At 47.4% G+C, this 18,599-nt stretch overlaps 1 protein-coding gene across 1 annotated transcript in view; it reads right to left on the minus strand.

Moving 5' to 3' along the window:
• The window catches only part of SLCO2A1 (solute carrier organic anion transporter family member 2A1), a 97,413-nt gene that overhangs the window by 39,021 nt on the left and 39,793 nt on the right, over positions 1-18,599 (minus strand). Inside the window, exons 2-3 of the mRNA XM_054482881.2 lie at positions 7,870-8,007; positions 2,061-2,223 (exon numbers count right to left, since the gene is read on the minus strand). Coding sequence (XP_054338856.1) covers positions 2,061-2,223; positions 7,870-8,007 — 301 coding nt within the window. The remainder of the gene's footprint in view (positions 1-2,060; positions 2,224-7,869; positions 8,008-18,599) is intronic.

Consider the following 18,599-nt stretch of genomic DNA (forward strand, 5'->3'; position numbering starts at 1 on the left):
TAAGTGGTTCATCTCTCAAACCTGGTCTACATATCTGATTGAAAAAATAGCCTGGTTTCTAAGCAAACCGGAATCGATTATTCCCTCAGCACCTCCCTGGGTGGCTCATTTAACCTCAACTCCAACACAGTGGACTAAGGGTGAGCATCTATGAACTAGGCCTCTCACAAATGTGCATCAGAAAACCACAGCCACTTTCCACAGTCCTTAAAACAAGTGCAAATTCATCCTAAGTCAACACATTAACATAAAATTAGTTCCAAAGCAGTGATCGTCCTGGGTGCTGAGTAAATGTAAATGCCAAACCACTCTGTAGGGCTATTTCCTTACCCAGGCCACATACAATTTCCACAGGGAAAAAAAGCCCACTGCAAACGGCTCATGGTCAATCATAAGGAGGTAATCCACCATGAACAAGAGCAAGCAGACATAAAACAATGGGAGGATTAACATTCTTAAAACTTGAGCTAATAGAATGATCTGAGAAAGAGTATAATATAAATATATTTAAAATAGCTGAAGACATCAATAACAACACAAAAGAAATCATAAGGAAACACCAAAAAATTGTGTCATAGGGCAGAGAGATTTGAACAACTATTATAAGAACTTCAGGAATTAGCAAAATATGTAGTGCCATTCAAATTTATAATGTAAAAAATGGGTTTGACACCAATTAACAAAGCTGGAGAGAGACTAAGTGAACAGAAAGTCATACTTAAGGAAATTACCCAGAATGCAGCATAAAGCACTGAAAACTATGAAAGAGAGGTTAAGAGACAAGGAGGCCAGAAATGAAAATGTGAAGCCATATGTAAAAGGAGTTCCAGAAAAAAGGATGGAGAAAATAGGGATATGCAATATCAGGAATGTTTTTGGCAGAAAATTTTTCAAAATTAAAGAAAAACTCTTAATTTTCAAAAGAAATAGCACATCGAACTTTCTAACAGATAAGTGAAAATTAAGCCATACTCAGATGCCTTATGGTAGACATACAGAACAACAAAGAAAAGAAAAGAACAAATATTAAATAGAACTAGAGAAAAAACAGGATACCTAAGAAGGTATGACAATCAGACTAATGGAAAAGTCCCAATGCCAGAAGACAGAGGCATGGTACCTTCAAAGTGTTGAGAAGAAATAACTATTGATTTAAAATCTTGTTTGTAGCTAAACTATAATTCAAGAGTAAGGGTAAAATAGAGGCATTTTCAGACAAAGACTTAGAGATTTTCTTATTCATAGGCCTACTGAAAGTAACACTAAAGGATATCCTTCAGGAAAAAAAAAAATTAATCAACAGCGTGGGTGAAATGCAAGAAGCAATCAATGGTGAACAAAGAAACCAGTAAAATTGTGAGTACATAAATAACCACTCACTTATTTATAAATAACAGTATAGTAACAATTTATAATAATGACCACTGTGGGGAGGTTAAAGACAGGTAGAACAAAAATATGGGTCAACCATGAGTGGAAGATGAGAGAGGATGGTGGGCAAAAAAGCATCTATGATCCTTATTTTGCTCTCTTAGAGAATAGAGACATTAATGAACTTCAGTGGTTGTTAAATCATACGTCAATGTTAAATATAAGGGTAATAGTGAGCATCCTATGTTCATAGACTGGCAAACTCAACATAGTAAACATGATCAAATGAGTGCACTGTCACCTAAAGACAGAAGAATGTACAAATGTCACAAAGTGCTATGATTAAACATGGACAAAATCCACAGACTTAGTCATGATTTAATGCTTTGATCCTCCTCCTGCCAAGCCCCATTGCAGAAACTGCTCACAGTGTCCCCAGGGAGGTGGAGCTTGGGTCATTCCTGGCATGAAGCACAGCGAATCACAGCAGGAGGTGAGCCATGCACTGCACACTTTCCTGAACAAACCAGAGTTCAGCTGCTCCATAGCTCTACATACTTCAGTATATTCTGAGCTTCATATGCCCTCTTCCTGGAGTGGTATCCACTGCCCTAGGAGTATCCCCACTAACTTTGTGAGATGTTCACCCATTCCTTACCCCCTTGAGGCAGGGGTTGGAGGCCACTCACCAGTGCTGGCCAAGGTGTACTGGTAGGGCTCGGAGAGGAAGTGTGGGAGGGTGAGGATGAAGGCACCTGCAGCCAGGAAGAGACCTCCAATGCCAATCAGACGTGGACGGTGCACCCGGCTGCCAAAGTAGCTGACAAAGATGATGAGGATGGCATTGCTGATCTGAGAAGAGAGCAGAAGGGCTGAGTGAGACAAGAGGCCCTGTCCTCACCCACCCACAGAGAAGACCCGACCACACCTCATCCAGGAAAACTAGAAAGGGAGGGAGCTGTCCAGTGTCAGCTGGGGCCCAGACAGAGTTACAGTGTCAGCTTTTCCCAGAGAGCTTCACAAGTGGCAAGCATAAGCAATTTTGGTTTTCCCTCTGTTATCAGAAACCCTTCTGGGTCTCCATCTCCTAGACTAGACCAAAGGAAGTATCTGGAGATTATGAAAAGCTCAAAACCTAAACTTTAACCATCTTAGAACCAAACCTTTTTGGGAAAAAGCCAAAGAAACCTCCAATCCTGGCTGGCTCCTACGAATAAAACACATTCCCTAATTAAGCTTGAGAGTTTGTACCTAAAGTTTAGGCAAAATCCCAAGTTTAATTAGGTACAAATTAAAGGACCCAAGGACCTTGGCTTGGTGGCCAGAATAACAAGCAAGCAACATGCTTATCTCATTTAATCATGAAACAATTCTCATTTTACCTGACAAAACTGGGGCTCAGAATATTAAGTAACATGCCCATCACCATGAGGTTAGGGCGTGGCTTGAACCAGTCTTGCCTGACTCTGAAACACCAAGGCTTAACTAGAGTTGTCTGTCACCTCCTGGAGAAGAGGGTTTCTGCCCAAGCAGCTCTGCTACTATCCTGCCCCTTCCCCTGCCTTGGTCTGTTTTAAATTCTGTGAAATGAAGGATGAGAACTAGAGCACCCCTAAAGCCCTTCCAGCTGGAAACATGGGTAACTCCATGCTCCTGGTGCTCGCTGGAAGATGTGCTCTCTGAGCCCCACCCAGAACCAGGGAAGGGAACTGAAGGCTCCAGCATGGGGAGTAAGGTCTTCAGTGGTAAAGGGATGCTGCCAGGCCTTCTGACCACGTCTCCACCAAAGATGGTCCTCTCCTCAGAGCACAGTTCACCTGGACTGGAGGAGCTCTGTAAATCTGCAGCCATAGCCCTGCCTTGTTACACCCCAGTTTCCTCCTGGCTGGAGAAACGGGTACTCCTATGTCAGGAAAGAGAGGCCAGAGCCTCAAAACACGGCTGTCACTAAGGTCACCAGTGGCCTCCTCGTTGGCAAATGTACTGGTCAATGCTCAGTTCCATTTGACTCAGTTGACCATTTCTTTTTTCCTGAAACACTTCTTTCGGAGTTCCCACGTCACCATCCTCTCCTGCTTCCCTTCCCCTGTCTACTCCTTCTTGGTCTTCTTGGCTTATTCCTCTTTATCTCCTTGGACTCTCAACATTGGGCCCAGAGCTCTGCCCCTAAGTGTGTCCAGTTCCATGGCTATTTATGCTCTGTGTGTGCTTCTAAGTCCCACAGTCTCAGTTCATCTAAATTCTCACTCTTCTTCCTTCCTCCAAAACCCCAGTCCCCTGTCCTGGTCCTCCTTGTCTCAGTAAATGGCACCTCCATCCTCCCAGTGGCTCACACAAAACACTCGAACATCATCTTGACTTCTCTCACACTCATATCTAATCCATCAGCAAATCCCCTTGGCAGGACCTTCCACAGCCACCTGGAAGCCAGCGACTCCTCAACCTCCAATCCTGTCTGAATTACTGTGGTAGCCTCCTAATGGGACCCTGCCTTCACCCATGTCCTGCTACTGTTCATTCTCCACCCAGCAGCCAGAAGGGTCCTGCTGAACTGTCAGACCATGTTCCCTCAGCTCAAACCCTCCAGTGGAAAAAGGCAAAGGCTGTCCCAGAGCCTCCCGAGCCCTACACAGCCTGCCCCCGGTCACCTCTCAGGTCTGCACTCTTCTGCTCCTCTCCCTCCCTCCATCCAGCCATACTGCCCCCAGCTGTTCTTTGACCACACTAAAGAACAAAGGCATTCCCCCATCCCCCTTTGGTTCTTGCTGCTCCTTCTGACTTTACGTTCTCAGGACTCCGTTCTTAACCAGATTCAGGCCTCTGCTCAGATCGAATCATCTCATGAGGCCTTTCTCTGACCTCTTCATTTAAAATACACGTACATCCCCACCACTGAGGCCCCGTATACCTTTTCCCATCCGTGACTCTCTCTCTTCATTGTACTCATCATAACCTGATCTATAGTATGTTTTATTTCCATAAATATTATATTTATCCTTAGAATGATATATGAGCAGAGATTTTTGTCTGTTCATTCCTGTTTCCCCAGCACCTAGAGCAGTGCCTAACATATACTTGGTGCTCGTTAAATATTGTTGAACAAATGAATGAATGAGTAAATGGTAGACTTTTTCAAGAGGAGGGCATAGTTGCCCAGGAGACCCCTCCGGCGTGGCCAAGAGTGAGATGGTTTATGATCTACAAAGAAAGAGGATGTGAAGGTGTGTGAGGGGCAGCCCGTCAAAGGTGGATCTAGGACATCCTGAAACCCGCACCTGGAAAGAGAGCTTTATTCTTATGCTTCCTAGATTTCGTTTATTTCCTTCCTGTTTCCGTATGGCTTTTCATAAAATGATTGTAAATGTCAGATCATATCAGCTATGCTGACTGTGGCTGACTTTAGAAGGCCTGGGTGAGGGTCAGTGGAGGGCCCCGAAGGGGATCTCAGGGAGGAGGGACAGAGGAGAAGCTCTTCCGCACTCTCCAGGGGCCTGCACTTGTTTCTCTGTGGGAAACTGAACCTCCACAGGTGTTACAGCTAATGCTGGCTTAAGACCTTGTTCTCAAACTTTTCTTCAGCCACAGAGTCCCTTTGAAAAAACTGTTTTTCCCTAATATAAAACAACCCCCCAAATGCTGCTGTTCTGGCTGAGAAGAGGGCCTCAAGACCTCAGTCTCCTCAGCCCTGGAGCAGCCCCTAAAACACTACCATGGACTTGCTGTGAGACCCTTTGAAAGCTGTTACAATGCCCATCGTGACATGCCCCTGCCCTTCAACGTCTCAAACCAAAGGGCCGCGGGGACCACTGGTGGGTGGCGTGAAGGGCAGGGAGCCTCTAGGGCTCAGCCCTGGCCTTTCATAGTGGACAAGAGAAGCTGCTGCTTCAAGCCAAGTTGCTCCATGTCTTCCCTTCTTAACTAAGTTCCTCCTGCTGCTGCTGGCCTTTTACGCCCAGCCTGTCAAAAGCTTCACCTCACCTACTGGGCCCCTAGAAGGCTCTCTGAGACTGGAAGCTGTAGACTGCAGGTTCATGCTTCCTGGAGGTTCGCTGCACACTCCACGACCCAGGCAGCCTCACCTTCCCCTTGCACCAGGCTGGGCTCTCTTCTCACATCCCCCCCAGGCTTCAGGCATATACCGTACACAGACAGACACATAGAGAGTTGCACACAAATACTCAGACATACACAGACACAGATACACACACACAGAGGGTTATAAGGTCAGAGGAGTGAACTATCTGATGATATTTGCTTCAAATCATGCCCACAGGCATGAGCTGAATTCAGATTCTTGAAAAGTTCATCTGAGACTGGGAAAGATTTTAATGGGTGAATTATTTTTATTTCTGATTGAACTCTATCCCTGGGAAAATATTAAGCTCTTTCATTGCCTAATCAACCTCCTGTCTTACGCAGATCCTGCTACAAGTCCTAGCTAGCTACTCCCAGCCCATTGAGGAATCCAATTGTTTCTGGGCCCAGGTTTTTGTTCCAAGCATAGGGTCAACATGAATGAAAATTTAACCATGGGAGATTACAGATTTGGCTACCACCTGGGCTGAGGTGAAAGAGAAGATTCACCTCACATGCCAGCTCTGACTTTGATTAGTAGCAGGGCCTAGAATATTGTGTTGAGAAGGATTCTGAGGTTGTGCATGAACTCAGCAGGAAAGGGATGGGGTGGGTAATTAGTGATGCCTGCCAGGGCCGTGAAACAAGACTGTGGTGACGCAAATGTCAGAGATTTGTTTTCCCTGATATCCATCATGAGTGAGGACAACATGTGCCAGGGGCATTACCGAAGTCACAGGTCAACATCGATGAGGGTCATTCTGTGTGAAAGCAGGGCAGGGACACCAGGGCGCTGTCCTGGAGGAGGAGGCAACCACACAGTCAGGCAGACCCAGTCACCAGGCATCACCAGGAAGCTCAGGATAGCAATACAAGCAGACAGACAGAGACACAGGCACACACACAGACAGGTACACAGACACACACCTGGCACAGAAAGCAGGGAAGGCACACACATAGGCCTGGAAGCTCAGAGGAGGAGGTCTCAGGCCAGCAGGGATGACTTAAACAGGCTGCAGGACTGTGCGTGTATATGTGCATGCATGTCATATATGTGAGGAAAGAGCCCATGGAGGGGGGCCCATGAAGCGAGGGGCACCAGTGAAGATTCCAGCGATGTGTGTGGAGGTTGAGACTGGCTGGAGCAGTGCTTGTGAGCAAGAGACTGGAGGGACGGTAGAGAAGACAGTTAGGAATTCACAGAGGAGGCCTTAGCATGCAGCTCTCAGCCCTGGGCTCAGACGCTGGCTGCACCATGCCCATGGCAGGGGGCTGACCTGGATGGAGTACTCAGGATTTCTGATGCCGGGTTCCTTGTCTGAGAAACGTGACTGTGAAGAGCGCCTCCCTCCTAGGACCGTAGAAGGGACTGGCACAGGAAAGTGGTCCTGGGGTCACTGCTATGTGGACCATCAAGGAAGCGGGAGGGGTGAAAGGGAAAGCCTTGTTTCAGCAGGAGAAGGCTGGGGAGAGGAGATATCTTCCTTCTTTCACGGTTCTGTTTTGGCCAGAAGCTGCCACGGGACAGGGGCCCGGGCTCTAAGTGACTGCACTGACTTGAATTTCACTAACTCAAGGGAAGACCTCATGATGCTCCAGAGGAGCAACCCGGCTCTGGGGAAGGGGCCACTGCCTGCCTCCATCCAGGAAGAGTGGCCCTGGGGAGAAGATGGAAGCCAGCCCAGGAGCCCTGTCTCCAGACTATGGAGACAGGATGAAGGGGTTCTGCTGCCTCTGCTCACTCTCTCTCCCCAGCTTCCAGTGGCTCCTGGCAGGCCCTGCCCTCTAACCTCCCACCTCCTCTGGCTTCTCGGCCCACCTTGTCTTCCTCTAACTTTGATATGCAGTCACTGAGGGATGGCGGGAGATGCTAGGAGGCCATAGAGCCCTGATCTCATCAGGGAGTCAAGGCCATTAAGAGCTCTGGCTCTTGTGGCCCTCATAAGACAGGAGATGCCTGGGCCCAGGGCTGCTGACCCCCCTGCATGCCTGAGGCTTATCCTCCCTAGACTATGTATGGGGCAGGGGTCCCACAGGCTGGCAGATTGCACGGAACTCAATTAGAAGCACAGAGTTTGAAGGCAGACAGCCCTGCATACCTGGAGCAAGCCACTTGTACTCCTGAGCCTCAGTATCCTTATCTGTGAAGTGGGCATGAACATAGTACCTGTTGGCAAGGCTGCCATGAAGAGGCCCCCAGGTCAGGGGTGGGAGGCTTTCAGCTCAGTACCTGGCACAAGTCAGGCCTCAGGAAATCTAGCTGCTCTCACTGTGCCCACTTTGCTGTTTCCTTTGCTGTTACCTGGCAGAAAGAGGCATTGCACCTATGTGCACATCTCAGCCCCTTGTTCCTCTGCTTCTCCTGGATCTTGTGGTCAGGGTGGTGCACAAGTGGAGTCTGATGGACCAGAACCTCCTGCTCACCTCATTCAGGCTGGAAATGAGACCCGACGAAGAACTGGAGAGCCCAAAGCGCTTCTCAATGGTGGTGAGGCTGCTCTTGAAGTAGGCGCTGTACAGGAGTTGGCAGAGCTGCAGGAGGCCTTGGCAGAGCACGAACACCTGGGGGAAGAGTGATGGGCCCGTGAGGTTTCTGGACGACAAGCCCTGGCGCCCTCCCAGCCATCTATTAGGGGCCCCAGCAGGCTGACCTCTGTTTCCTCGCCTGTTATCTAGGAGCAGTTACTTCCCAGGGTCTCCAGGATGAAACGTCATCATTGCAACATTGTGTTGCACCCTGCAGGAAGCACTCCCAAAGTGCTAGCCATTCCTGTTATTACTGCATTCTTATCACTGTTGTGATATGTGGCCCAGTGAAACCACAAGGTGTTGAAGATATGACAGGGTTGGGGACTCACCCCCAAGGGAAGGGCCTAACTGCTCAGCTGAGCATCTTGGATTATTCCCCAACAGCACCGCAGTGCTCCACAGGCTGCACGTCTGCCCTCCTCCTGTGCCCTGTGAGGGCTGAAGGCCACTCCCCATCCAATTCAAACCACTCTTGGGAGATGAACAAGCCCGGGTCACATGGATCCACCTCTCTTGACCTGTCTTCCATTCCCAACACCTGTCCTCTGAGGCCCACCTCTGATGCCTCCCAGTAAGGCACCATGATGCAATCCCCAAAGCACCTGGTTTGAATGAATGTTCCCATCCATGTCCTCATCTCTTATCAGGACTATCTTGGCGTCTCATCAGGAATGTCTGTGACTGACTGTGCTTGCTGCCTGCTCAATGGATGATCAAGTCCCCAGGGAAGGGGCCAAGGCCATTTATCTCTGTATCTCATCTGGCCTCATACCTGGTCCTGGGGTACTGAGTAAATGTGAGTTCCATGGTGGATGGGAACAGATAACACATCAGGGAGGGTAGGAGAAGGGTTTCATGATGTCCCTAGTTGGCTCCAGGCTGAGCTCTGGGCTCCCCCAGGTTCTCAGCTGTTGCGCTGGTGCCAAACAGACTCTGAGCCAGGAGTCCTATTCTCAAGCATCTCCTGGAAGGCGCCCCTCTGGGTGAGGTTTTCCTCCAGGGAAGGGTGAGTGTTGTGCCATTTCACAGTCTTCCAAAGCTCTTTCCATGAATGAATGGCTGGCATCACAGGAGAGCAACCGGGGCTCCACCTTCATTTCCATTTCCTTCCGAAGCTGAGCCTTCCTCTATAGGTGCCCTTGCTCCAGGCTGTGGGGTTTCCTTCCTGCCAGGGCAGAACCTTTGCGAGGCTAGCTTGGGATGTCAGACAGAGCCCAGAACTCACTGCCTATCCATGTGTCCATGCTCACAGCCTCCAGGTCTGGAGAGGTCTTTATACCCACAAAACCAGACACCTCTCCTGACTGCCACCTGAACCTGTGTGGCCACCCCACTCCTCCCAGGTGGTAGAAGGAAGCCTGCCTGTCTGGGGGCATGGTGGCATTCCACCCCTGCCATGCTAGAGAGGCTCCACTGGGCTTTCTTTCATATTCTGAAATTCTTCTTAATATTTTATAATAATGTCATCCCACTCTATTTTCACAAATGGGGAAACCGAAGTCCAGCAAGGGGTAACCCAAGTGCCCAACCCGTGCCCTGTATGCAGTAGGCATTTTGGGGCTTAGATGCTAGTCACCCGATGCTTGGCGTGGACCAGATCTGGACCTACCGCTCATTCAACAGAGCAAGCTTAGCCAGAAAGGGTCATGTCTCTGTCTAGAGACAGAGTCTGGGGGGCATTAGTCTTTAGGGAATGGTCAGAGGAGGAGGATCTGGCGAGGCATCTGAGGTCAAATTGCTTCTTTCCTAGGTCTGGCCTGGACCAGGGAACAATCTGGGTTCGTGTGTGATTTTCCCCCTTCTGTGCACTGGGTTTTCCTAACTGTGAGGTAACTGGGCTAAGTCAATTGTTCATAACTCAGCTTTGATTCAAAATCACATGGACGGGGAGGCGGGAGTGCCTTTGAAATATAGAGGCTAGGCCCAAGCTCAGACCTACTGAATCAAAATCAGCAGGAGTGAAGCCTCAAATGCGTTATTTGGAAAACTTCTACCAGCAGAGTCTGGGGGGCAACGTGGTTTCCAGTCACTGGACTAGAAGACTCTTTCTGGCTCTGACCATCCATGTAAAGGGTAAGATGTGAAAGATTAGAAAAAGAAAAGCAAGGGCGGGCACGGTGGCTCATGCCTGTAATCCCAGCACTTTGGGACGTCGAAGCGGGCGGATCATGAGGTCAGGAGTTCGAGACCAGCCTGACCAATGTGGTGAAGCCCAGTCTCTACTAAAAATACAAAAATTAACCAGGCGTGGTGGCACATGCCTGTAATCCCAGCTACTCAAGAGGCTGAGGCAGGAGAATCGCTTGAACATGGGAGGTGGAGGTTGCAGTGAGCTGAGATTGTGCCACTGCATTCCATCCTGGGCGACAGAGCAAGACTGTCTCAAAAAAAAAAAAAAAAAAAAGGAAAAAGAAAAACAAACAATCATAGAAATTCCCTAATCCATAGGAATTGCCACTATAAGGTTGAAGGAAAGACAAGAGCCACATTATAGGTTATAGGTTATAAGAAAGCAGCACAAGACCATGACAGTGATGGGGATGGGATTTGTCAACGTTCTGTCATTTTCCATGGAAACAGGGCACTAAAGCTCACTTGAACCCAGATTGTTCCCTGGTCCAGGCCAGACCTAGGAAAAAAACAATTTGACTTCAGATGCCTTGCCAGATCCTCCTCCTCTAACCACTCCCTAAAGACTAATGCCCCCAAAGCCTGCCTGTATACCCCTTCTCTGGACACGATCCATTCTGCACCTGCTCACAGGCAATCCCATTTGCCATAGGATGATGGCCTCCAATCTCAGTTCTGTACCCAGAACTTTCCCCAGAGTTTTGCAAGCAGGTCCACTCCACTGTCTGCTGGATGTATCCACCTGGACACTCCTAGGCCCCTCAAACTAATCACTTCCCAAATAGGACTCATCATCTTCCCCTATAAACTGCTCCCCTTTTTCCTTCATTCCCCATCACCTTCACTCAGTTTCCCAAGCCAGAAACCAATAATCCTTCTTGATGTCCCTCCTCCTCACCCTCTGGTGTTTGCCCCATCCCTCAGCCCCGTGGTCTCTTCTTGGTGTCTCCCACATTGGAGCCCTGCCTCTTCTACAGGTGTAAGCCTTGGCTCAGGCCCTCACCATCCCTCTTCAGATCACTGCAACAGCCTCTCACAGGTCCCCTGCTTGCTCCTCTCAAATCTTCCACCACACCACCCCAGGGGGAGCTTTTTCAAGCACAAACATGAGCAGGTCACGCCTGAATTGGCCTCTCTCACTGGCGTCCCATTTTCTATAAGGTAAAAACCAACACCGCTGTTAGCCAAACAGCTGTGTTGGTTTGTGAGGGGTGATAGCCAAGATGCTACAGTCCTGGACCCAGCCTGCCTCCATATTTTCTGCTGAGACTGATCATATTTTGCAAAGATGGCCACACCAATCTCTCCCATCCACATACACCTCTTACAATGACACTCTATCAAGGGGTGGGTTCTGTGTTCTCTCCCTCTGAATATGGGCCAATCTTAGCTCCTTGCTTCTAATGAAGAGAAGTGATGCTATGTGACTTCCGAGGCTGGATCCTAAAAGTGGACAAAGAATCTGGCTGGCTCTTTCTCCCTTGGGACCCTTAGTACCCCGACATTACATTGTAAGGAAGCCCAGTCTTCCTTGCTCGTAGTGAGGCCACATGTTAATGTTCCACTGATAACTCGGTTCAGATTTTGGTCCTCAGCCAGCATCAACCACCAGACATGTTACTGAGCCAGCTTTCAGATGATTCCAGTCCCAGCCCTCGATGCCAAGTGAAGCAGAAATGAGCTATCCCCAATGAGCCCTGTGCAGATTGAAGATTTGTCAGATTTGTCAGCAACCTAAATGTGGCCATTGTTTTAAGCACCAAGTTTTGGATTGTTCTGGTATGCAGCATTAGACAGCTACAGCACCTGCTGCCACCTTGCCCTTCAAACACATCAAGGTCACACTCTCAGAGTTCCCTGAAGGCACTATGTCAGTGCCTTTGCTCACAGTCTTCCCCTTCTTTGTCTGGATAACTTCCCCTGCCCTTCAGGAGCAGTATGGGGCCCAGCATGGGGATCAGTTGTGTGTCTAGTTCAAGGTTGCTTCTAAAAATCCCAGCACCCTGGGCTGACTCCTGAAGGCTTGGCACATGGCTGGTGGCAAGAGTAGCATCTAGCAGAGGAATGAGGGCTGTCATAACAGCTTTGGGAGAGACGAGGGCTGGCTGGGGTAGTGGGTCTGGAGAGGCACCAAATTAGAGGCTCTTGCAAAGGCTGGCTTGACACGGCTGTCACTGATTCAACGTGAAAGAAGAGACGGGGCTACATTTCCAGCCTGAGGGCCAGGAAGAGGTCAAAGGCATGGATGCATGGAAACGGGGGGTCCAGAAGGAGGAGCACATAAGGAGATCACGGACTGTGAGTTCAGTTATGGAGCACTTGAGTTTCTGAGCATGAGGCTTAGAAAAAAACAGTCTCCCTCCATCCAAATTAGTAATGAATTAACAGGAGTGACTAATCATCACCAACTTCCCCAGTTGTCTCATGAGAGGAAGATGGGGATGGTGGGAGAGGAAATTTGTCTCAGATCTTTTCCTGAAAGACATGCCTCTAAGTACAGAAATTCCCCCACTTTCTCCCCCTAGCTACTGGGTGAAAGACTCCAGCCAGAGCTGGCTCCTTTCCACATCCCCCACCCCCTCACAGAGCCATCTCGCCACCAGCTATTGGCCCCTGCAAGCCCTGTCAGGTCTGGGTGCCTCCTGGGGGCCCTGGCAGAGGTGTTTGTATATATCTGGACCCCTTCGTTCCAGTGGATATGGAGAGGGATCAGACTGATGGCTGCAAGGTAGAAAAGGGCAGGGAGAAAAGGCAGGGAAAAGGGAAGGAAGTCGATGGATGGTTCTGTCAGGGCCACTCAGGGTCACAGCCATCTGGCCCCACATACTAAGCTTATGTGATGGGACCATGACCTCGGCTGCTCGAACTTACCAAGTACCTCCTATATGGCCAGCATGTGACAGAGCAAGCAACACTTGACACCGTGCAGATAAAACACAAGCCCATCCCTTGAGGAGGACACGGGTTCAAGAGTACATGGAGATGCATTGGTGGGAGTAGGAAAAGGTTTGCTAGTTGGGTTGCAACCTACCCTTCCCCATTATTTAGGCAATATAGTGTTATAGTTTTTGATGATTTGAGTTTTGGAGTCAAACAGGCCTAGGTTCAGATCTTGACTTTGTAAGCCATGGTGTGACCTTTGGCTACAAACTGGGTCTCCTTGAGCAGCAGGTTTTCCCATTAGCAAATGAAAACTATGATAACACCTGAGTTGTGAGGCTTCCACCACAGAATGTTGCAGGCACCTGCCACCTGCCCGGCCCACACCCTGCCTGGTGAGTGCTCCACATCCTGGAGGGATATTCAGTAACTTGAGGCTACCTCCACTCCCTCCTCTTGCCCTCCGAGTAATTTAACTTCCCGGTTGCTTTCAGTTCTCCTGTAGTCTGAGAACCCTAGAATAGAATTTCCCACAATGTGTTACCAGAACATCACTTGCTTAAGATGCTCTAGGCCAAAACAACTCCCTGGAGAAAACAAATTGGAAAACATAACATACTACAATCCTCCCTCACGAATATGTGCAATCACATTCGCATATTAAAGGTTCTGAGTTCCGTAGTAAAGAATTGGTTAAGTTGTTTAAGCCAACTTTCCCGTGCTTCTTTCACTATGTAACTCCCCATCCACACACACATCACCACTACTTTATAATAGATGCTAGCACTCTCCAGAATATTCTTTATGGAAAGATAACATGTGCCTTTTATAAAACACCTTTGGTAGAATTTGAGTCTTGTGATTTCTTCACAAAAGGAAAAGAAAATGAAGATGAATTACATGGGCTGCATCATCTTCTTTAAAATGGTGTATACCATCATTTTCTATCTCCTCACTCGACTTTTTTTCTTTTCTTGGCATGTATTGCTTCCCCAAATTACATCATGCGTTTGATTTCTCATTTATTGACATTTCCTCCCACCAGAATATAGACTTCATGGTGGAAATACAATGTGTGTTTTTTAGAACAAATCCACAGTGCACGAAATGATGCCCAGTTCAAAATTGGGGCTCAACCTTTGTCAAATGAACAATATGTCTGTAAAGTACTCTAACTGATAAGTCCAAGCTCCAGAATATACATCCACCACAGTAGTCATTCTGGGAGGCTACAGACTTATTCCAATGGTCTGTCTTCAATCATTTATACATTTGCCCCTTTGGTGCTGCTTCTGATCAATCTACCAGTCACACAACTTACAAGGCACAAAACAGCATTTGTCAGTTCAGCTGCCCTACTTACTTACTTGGCTAAACCCAAACTGAAATAAGATTTGCAGCCATGTATGAAGGGACTTTCTACCGTGGTGGAAATATTCTACTTTTAAATTTTGTGGTGGTATTTATACAGGTTTATACATTTGTCAAAACTCAACAAATATTTAAAGTGTGTGCATTTTATTATATGTAAACTAGATACCTCAATAAAGTTGGCTAAAGAAGAAATTCATTTGAAAAAAGATTTGCAACCATGAGGTATTCAAAATAATGTTCTGGGGCTTTGAAGGGAATTCGACAAACAGTTTTTTGTTTTTTGTTTTTTTAAATCATGAGCATTGGCAATGTCATTGGAATACCTTTGTTTATTCAAGAGGCCTATTTTGACAGGTTCAAAACCCAGGCAAATATCTAGGTTTGTGTGTGTGTGCTAATCTAAACATCTAGGTTGACAAGGGCTGTGCGTGTGTGTTAAGGTAAACACAACACTTGAGACACATCTTATAGAAGGAAGCTGGCAGAGAAACCCCACGGAGGACGAACAACATTCTTGCAGGGCAGGGAGGGCAAGAGGCACTCAGGCTTCTAACTGTCAAGGCCACACTCATGACGGCCTCATTCATTCTCCAATCCTAACAAACATATAAAGAGGAAGGAAGTGGGGAAACTGGAGCGGCCACGAAGTTCTTTAATAAAGAGAGAACTTTTTACCACCTGTGTCAAAGAGCTAAGAAGGCTCAAAAGCTACTGAGATGCAAGGTAAATTTGGGGGTGTGGGGGACTTAGCCCAAGCCATGCTTCAGTGACATAAGTGAAATGACCATGGTGGATAAGCCACAAGACAAGGAGGGAGGCCCCCACAGCTCAGGATGAAGGAGAAAGCATCAAAGGACAGTCTAGACATGGCTTTTTTTGATCTACATGTTCATGCCTCTGTTTTCCAAACTAAACATCGGAACTACGATCTAACCATTGTTAGATCACAGTGGCATCTAACCGTGGTTATAGGAACACCAGCAGAAGGTCTGAAATGTGATCCCCATGGGGTTATTACCTATTTAATGACTGACTGTGCTGTCAACCCACTCTGATGTTTTCCACACAAACCCCAGGGAAGGAAGACTAGAAAATTCAACTGATGTCTTATGTCCACGTAAATCAAAAATAAAATTCAAAGGCCCCCCGCCCCGCCACCCCCACCCATCCCCATTGTGAATGGACTTCCTCCTCAGCCAGAGTACTCTTAAAATTTAACCTGAAAGACTGGTTCAGGTCTCGACAGGAAGTGGGGGTCAGACAGACCTCATTATACCTCTCTTGCATTAACATCAACACAGACCTGAAGTCTGATAAGAAACATGTAGAATCTATTCTCTCTGAAGCCGACCAGCTACCTGGAGGCTTCATCTGTCTGACAAAACTCTGGTCTCCACAACCTCTTATCACAACCCAGACATTTCCTTTCTATTGTTCCCAGGTCTTTAGATAAACTCAACCAATGTCAATCAGAAAATTTTAAATCTACCTATAAACTGAAGTCCTCCCCCAACCCCACTTTGAGTTGTCTCACCTTTCTGGACCAAACCAATGTATTTCTTAAATGTATTTGATTGATGTCTCCTGTCTCCCTAAAATGTACAAAACCAAGCTGCACCCTGACCACCTTGGGAACATGTTCTCAGGCCCTCCTGAGGGCTGTGTCACAGGCCATGGTCACTCATATTTGGCTCAGAATAAATCTCTTCAAATATCTTACAGAGTTTGACTCTTTTCATCGATATCCACTAAGACACGACTTCTCTGAGGTGATTCAATGTACTGAAAGAGTCCAGGAGTTGGAGGAAAACCATCCAGGGCAGGAGATGTGGCTGGACTGAGACACACAGCCGGTGACCTCCCAGTTTGAAACAACTACTTCTGTCCCTAAATGGCAGCTATCTGCTTTCCCAAACAGGACTCTGACAGGGCAATCTGAATGAAACAGTTCTTCTAAAGGAAGGAAGAAAGGAGGGAGGAAAAGGGAGAAGAAAAGAACGCACAGAAAAACCTTATTCTCACCCTCACCAAGTGTAAACCAAAAAGAAAATTCTAAGTATTCCTCCTCACTGCCCCAAGCATCTGAATGGACTTCCTCCTGGTCAGGGCACTCTTAAAATTTAACCTGAGAGACTTTTTCAGGCCACGACGGGAAGTGAGAATATAATGAGGTGACATGCCTCATTATATCTCTCCAGCATTAACATTGACACAGTCTGTAAGCCTGATAAGAAACATTTTACAACCTATTCCCTCTGAAGCCCACTACTTAAAGGCTTCCTCTGCAAATAAGAACTTGGGTCTCCATAATCCTTTATTTTAACTTTACCCAGACTTTCCTTTCTATTGATCCCAGGTCTTTGGATAAACCCGACCAATTGTCAATCAGAAAATTTTTGAATCTAAACTATAGGCTGGAAGCCCCCCCTGCAAGTTGTGCCACCTTTCTGGACCAAACCAATGTATTCCTTGAATGTATTTGATCGAAGTCTCATGTCTCCCTAAAATGTATAAAACCAAGCTGCACCCCGACCACCTTGGCACACGTTCTCAGGACTTACTGAAGGCTGTGTCACAGGCCATGGTCACTCATGTTTGTAAAATATTTGAAAAGATGTATCCGGAGCCAGAGTTTGACTCTTTTCATCGACAACAGGATGCAGGGAGGGAGAGTTCGGGGTGCTGAGGACCATGCTGCAGTTCTCTGAAAGAGGGAGGGGACATCCAGGTGCTGCTGGCTTTAGTCCCTCCCAACCTCTGAAAGTCAATTTGGCCTCAGGGAACATTCTGCTCCTCTGCTCTCTAGGCCGAGCTGACTGCATACCAGACAGGTGGGAACACCTGAGACAGGAGAACAGAGTCTGGAGACAAGGAACTTAAGGCCACTTTGTGCTAACTTCCTAAAAGAGAAAACATCAAGTTCTGGGGGCAGGGAATCTAATGCCAATTAGCACAAACTTCCTAAAGCTAAAGCAAAAGGGAAAACCCCATCTCCCCACTCTGAGTAACAAAGGATCAAAGGCTACTCTCCTTGCAACCCTCCCCCTTCCACCGCGTCTCAGATGGAAAAGGAGAGTGCCTTAGATTGGCCGGCGGGCCCTGCAGGGACCTTCCCTTTATCTGCATACGGCACCAATTCACCTCAGCCTTTAATTAGCCACAGGCCAAATCCTCCATCCAGATAAAGGGAAGAACCTCAAATGGTTACTTAGAGCCCAGAAAACTTTATAACTGGGCCTTTGAGCTGCTTGCTAGGGCCCACTCCCACCCTGCGGAGTTCTTTCTTGCTTTAATAAATTCCTGTTTTCACTGCTTCATTCCTGCATTTCATTCCTTTGGTACTTTGTTTCTGCATTTTGTTCAATTCTTTGTTCAAAATGCCAAGGACCTGGAAAACTCATAGTCAAGACCCTCCTGTGGTAACACCCCTCTGAGACTTCCCTCTCTTGGGAAGAAGCATAACTGCACAACCACACTGACAACCCCCCCGGATTTGAGCAACACTGGACAGGCATCCAGTCCTCCCATTCCACAGTTAACTGGAACCCACCTATGGAATTAAAATCAATTTACATTTCTTTCCACATTTTATTTTTTTGAATCAGTGTAACACGTGCATATGTTTAAAATATCAAGTAGTGTGGAAGGGCTTAGAATGACAAAGCCCAGCTCTACACTTAAGCCAGCCCACCACCAGTACTGCAGGTTGGGAATAACCCCCTCTGCTTTTAGTTTTTAGTTTTTCTGTTGATGACATCCACACATCTCAAAATAATACACTTGTTCTGCAGTTTCTTGACTTACCATTTTATGGTACCTGTTACTACAGAAGAGGATTTAGCACACTTATACTTGCAATGCCCCCTTCTCCCTACTCCTCTCAACTTTTAATAGTTCTATCAGTATTTTTATTATCAGATCACTTTGTGGGAAGCAAACTGGGAGCCAGAGGAGCAGGGCTTCCCTCCTGGGCACAAACCTTCACACTGTCTGATAGTTCCATTAATTCTAGGAGAAAAGGTTTCTCGTGTTTTCCGTGGGGTAAAGGGCTGTTCTATCTTAATCCCTTAATCCCACTTCTCCTTCTGCCACGTTCGCCAATTCTAAATCTGTTGCCTCTCTGGGCTGTGCCAAGCCCGTGGGCTCCCGCTACTGCAGGCCCCGTGCACGCAGTTGACCACTTGTCTTCCTCCATTCTATTTCATCCATCAACACTTCCCAACCACTTTCCACCTTGCTGA

Source organism: Pongo pygmaeus, chromosome 2 (assembly GCF_028885625.2).
Source record: "Pongo pygmaeus isolate AG05252 chromosome 2, NHGRI_mPonPyg2-v2.0_pri, whole genome shotgun sequence".
Taxonomy (NCBI): domain Eukaryota; kingdom Metazoa; phylum Chordata; class Mammalia; order Primates; family Hominidae; genus Pongo; species Pongo pygmaeus.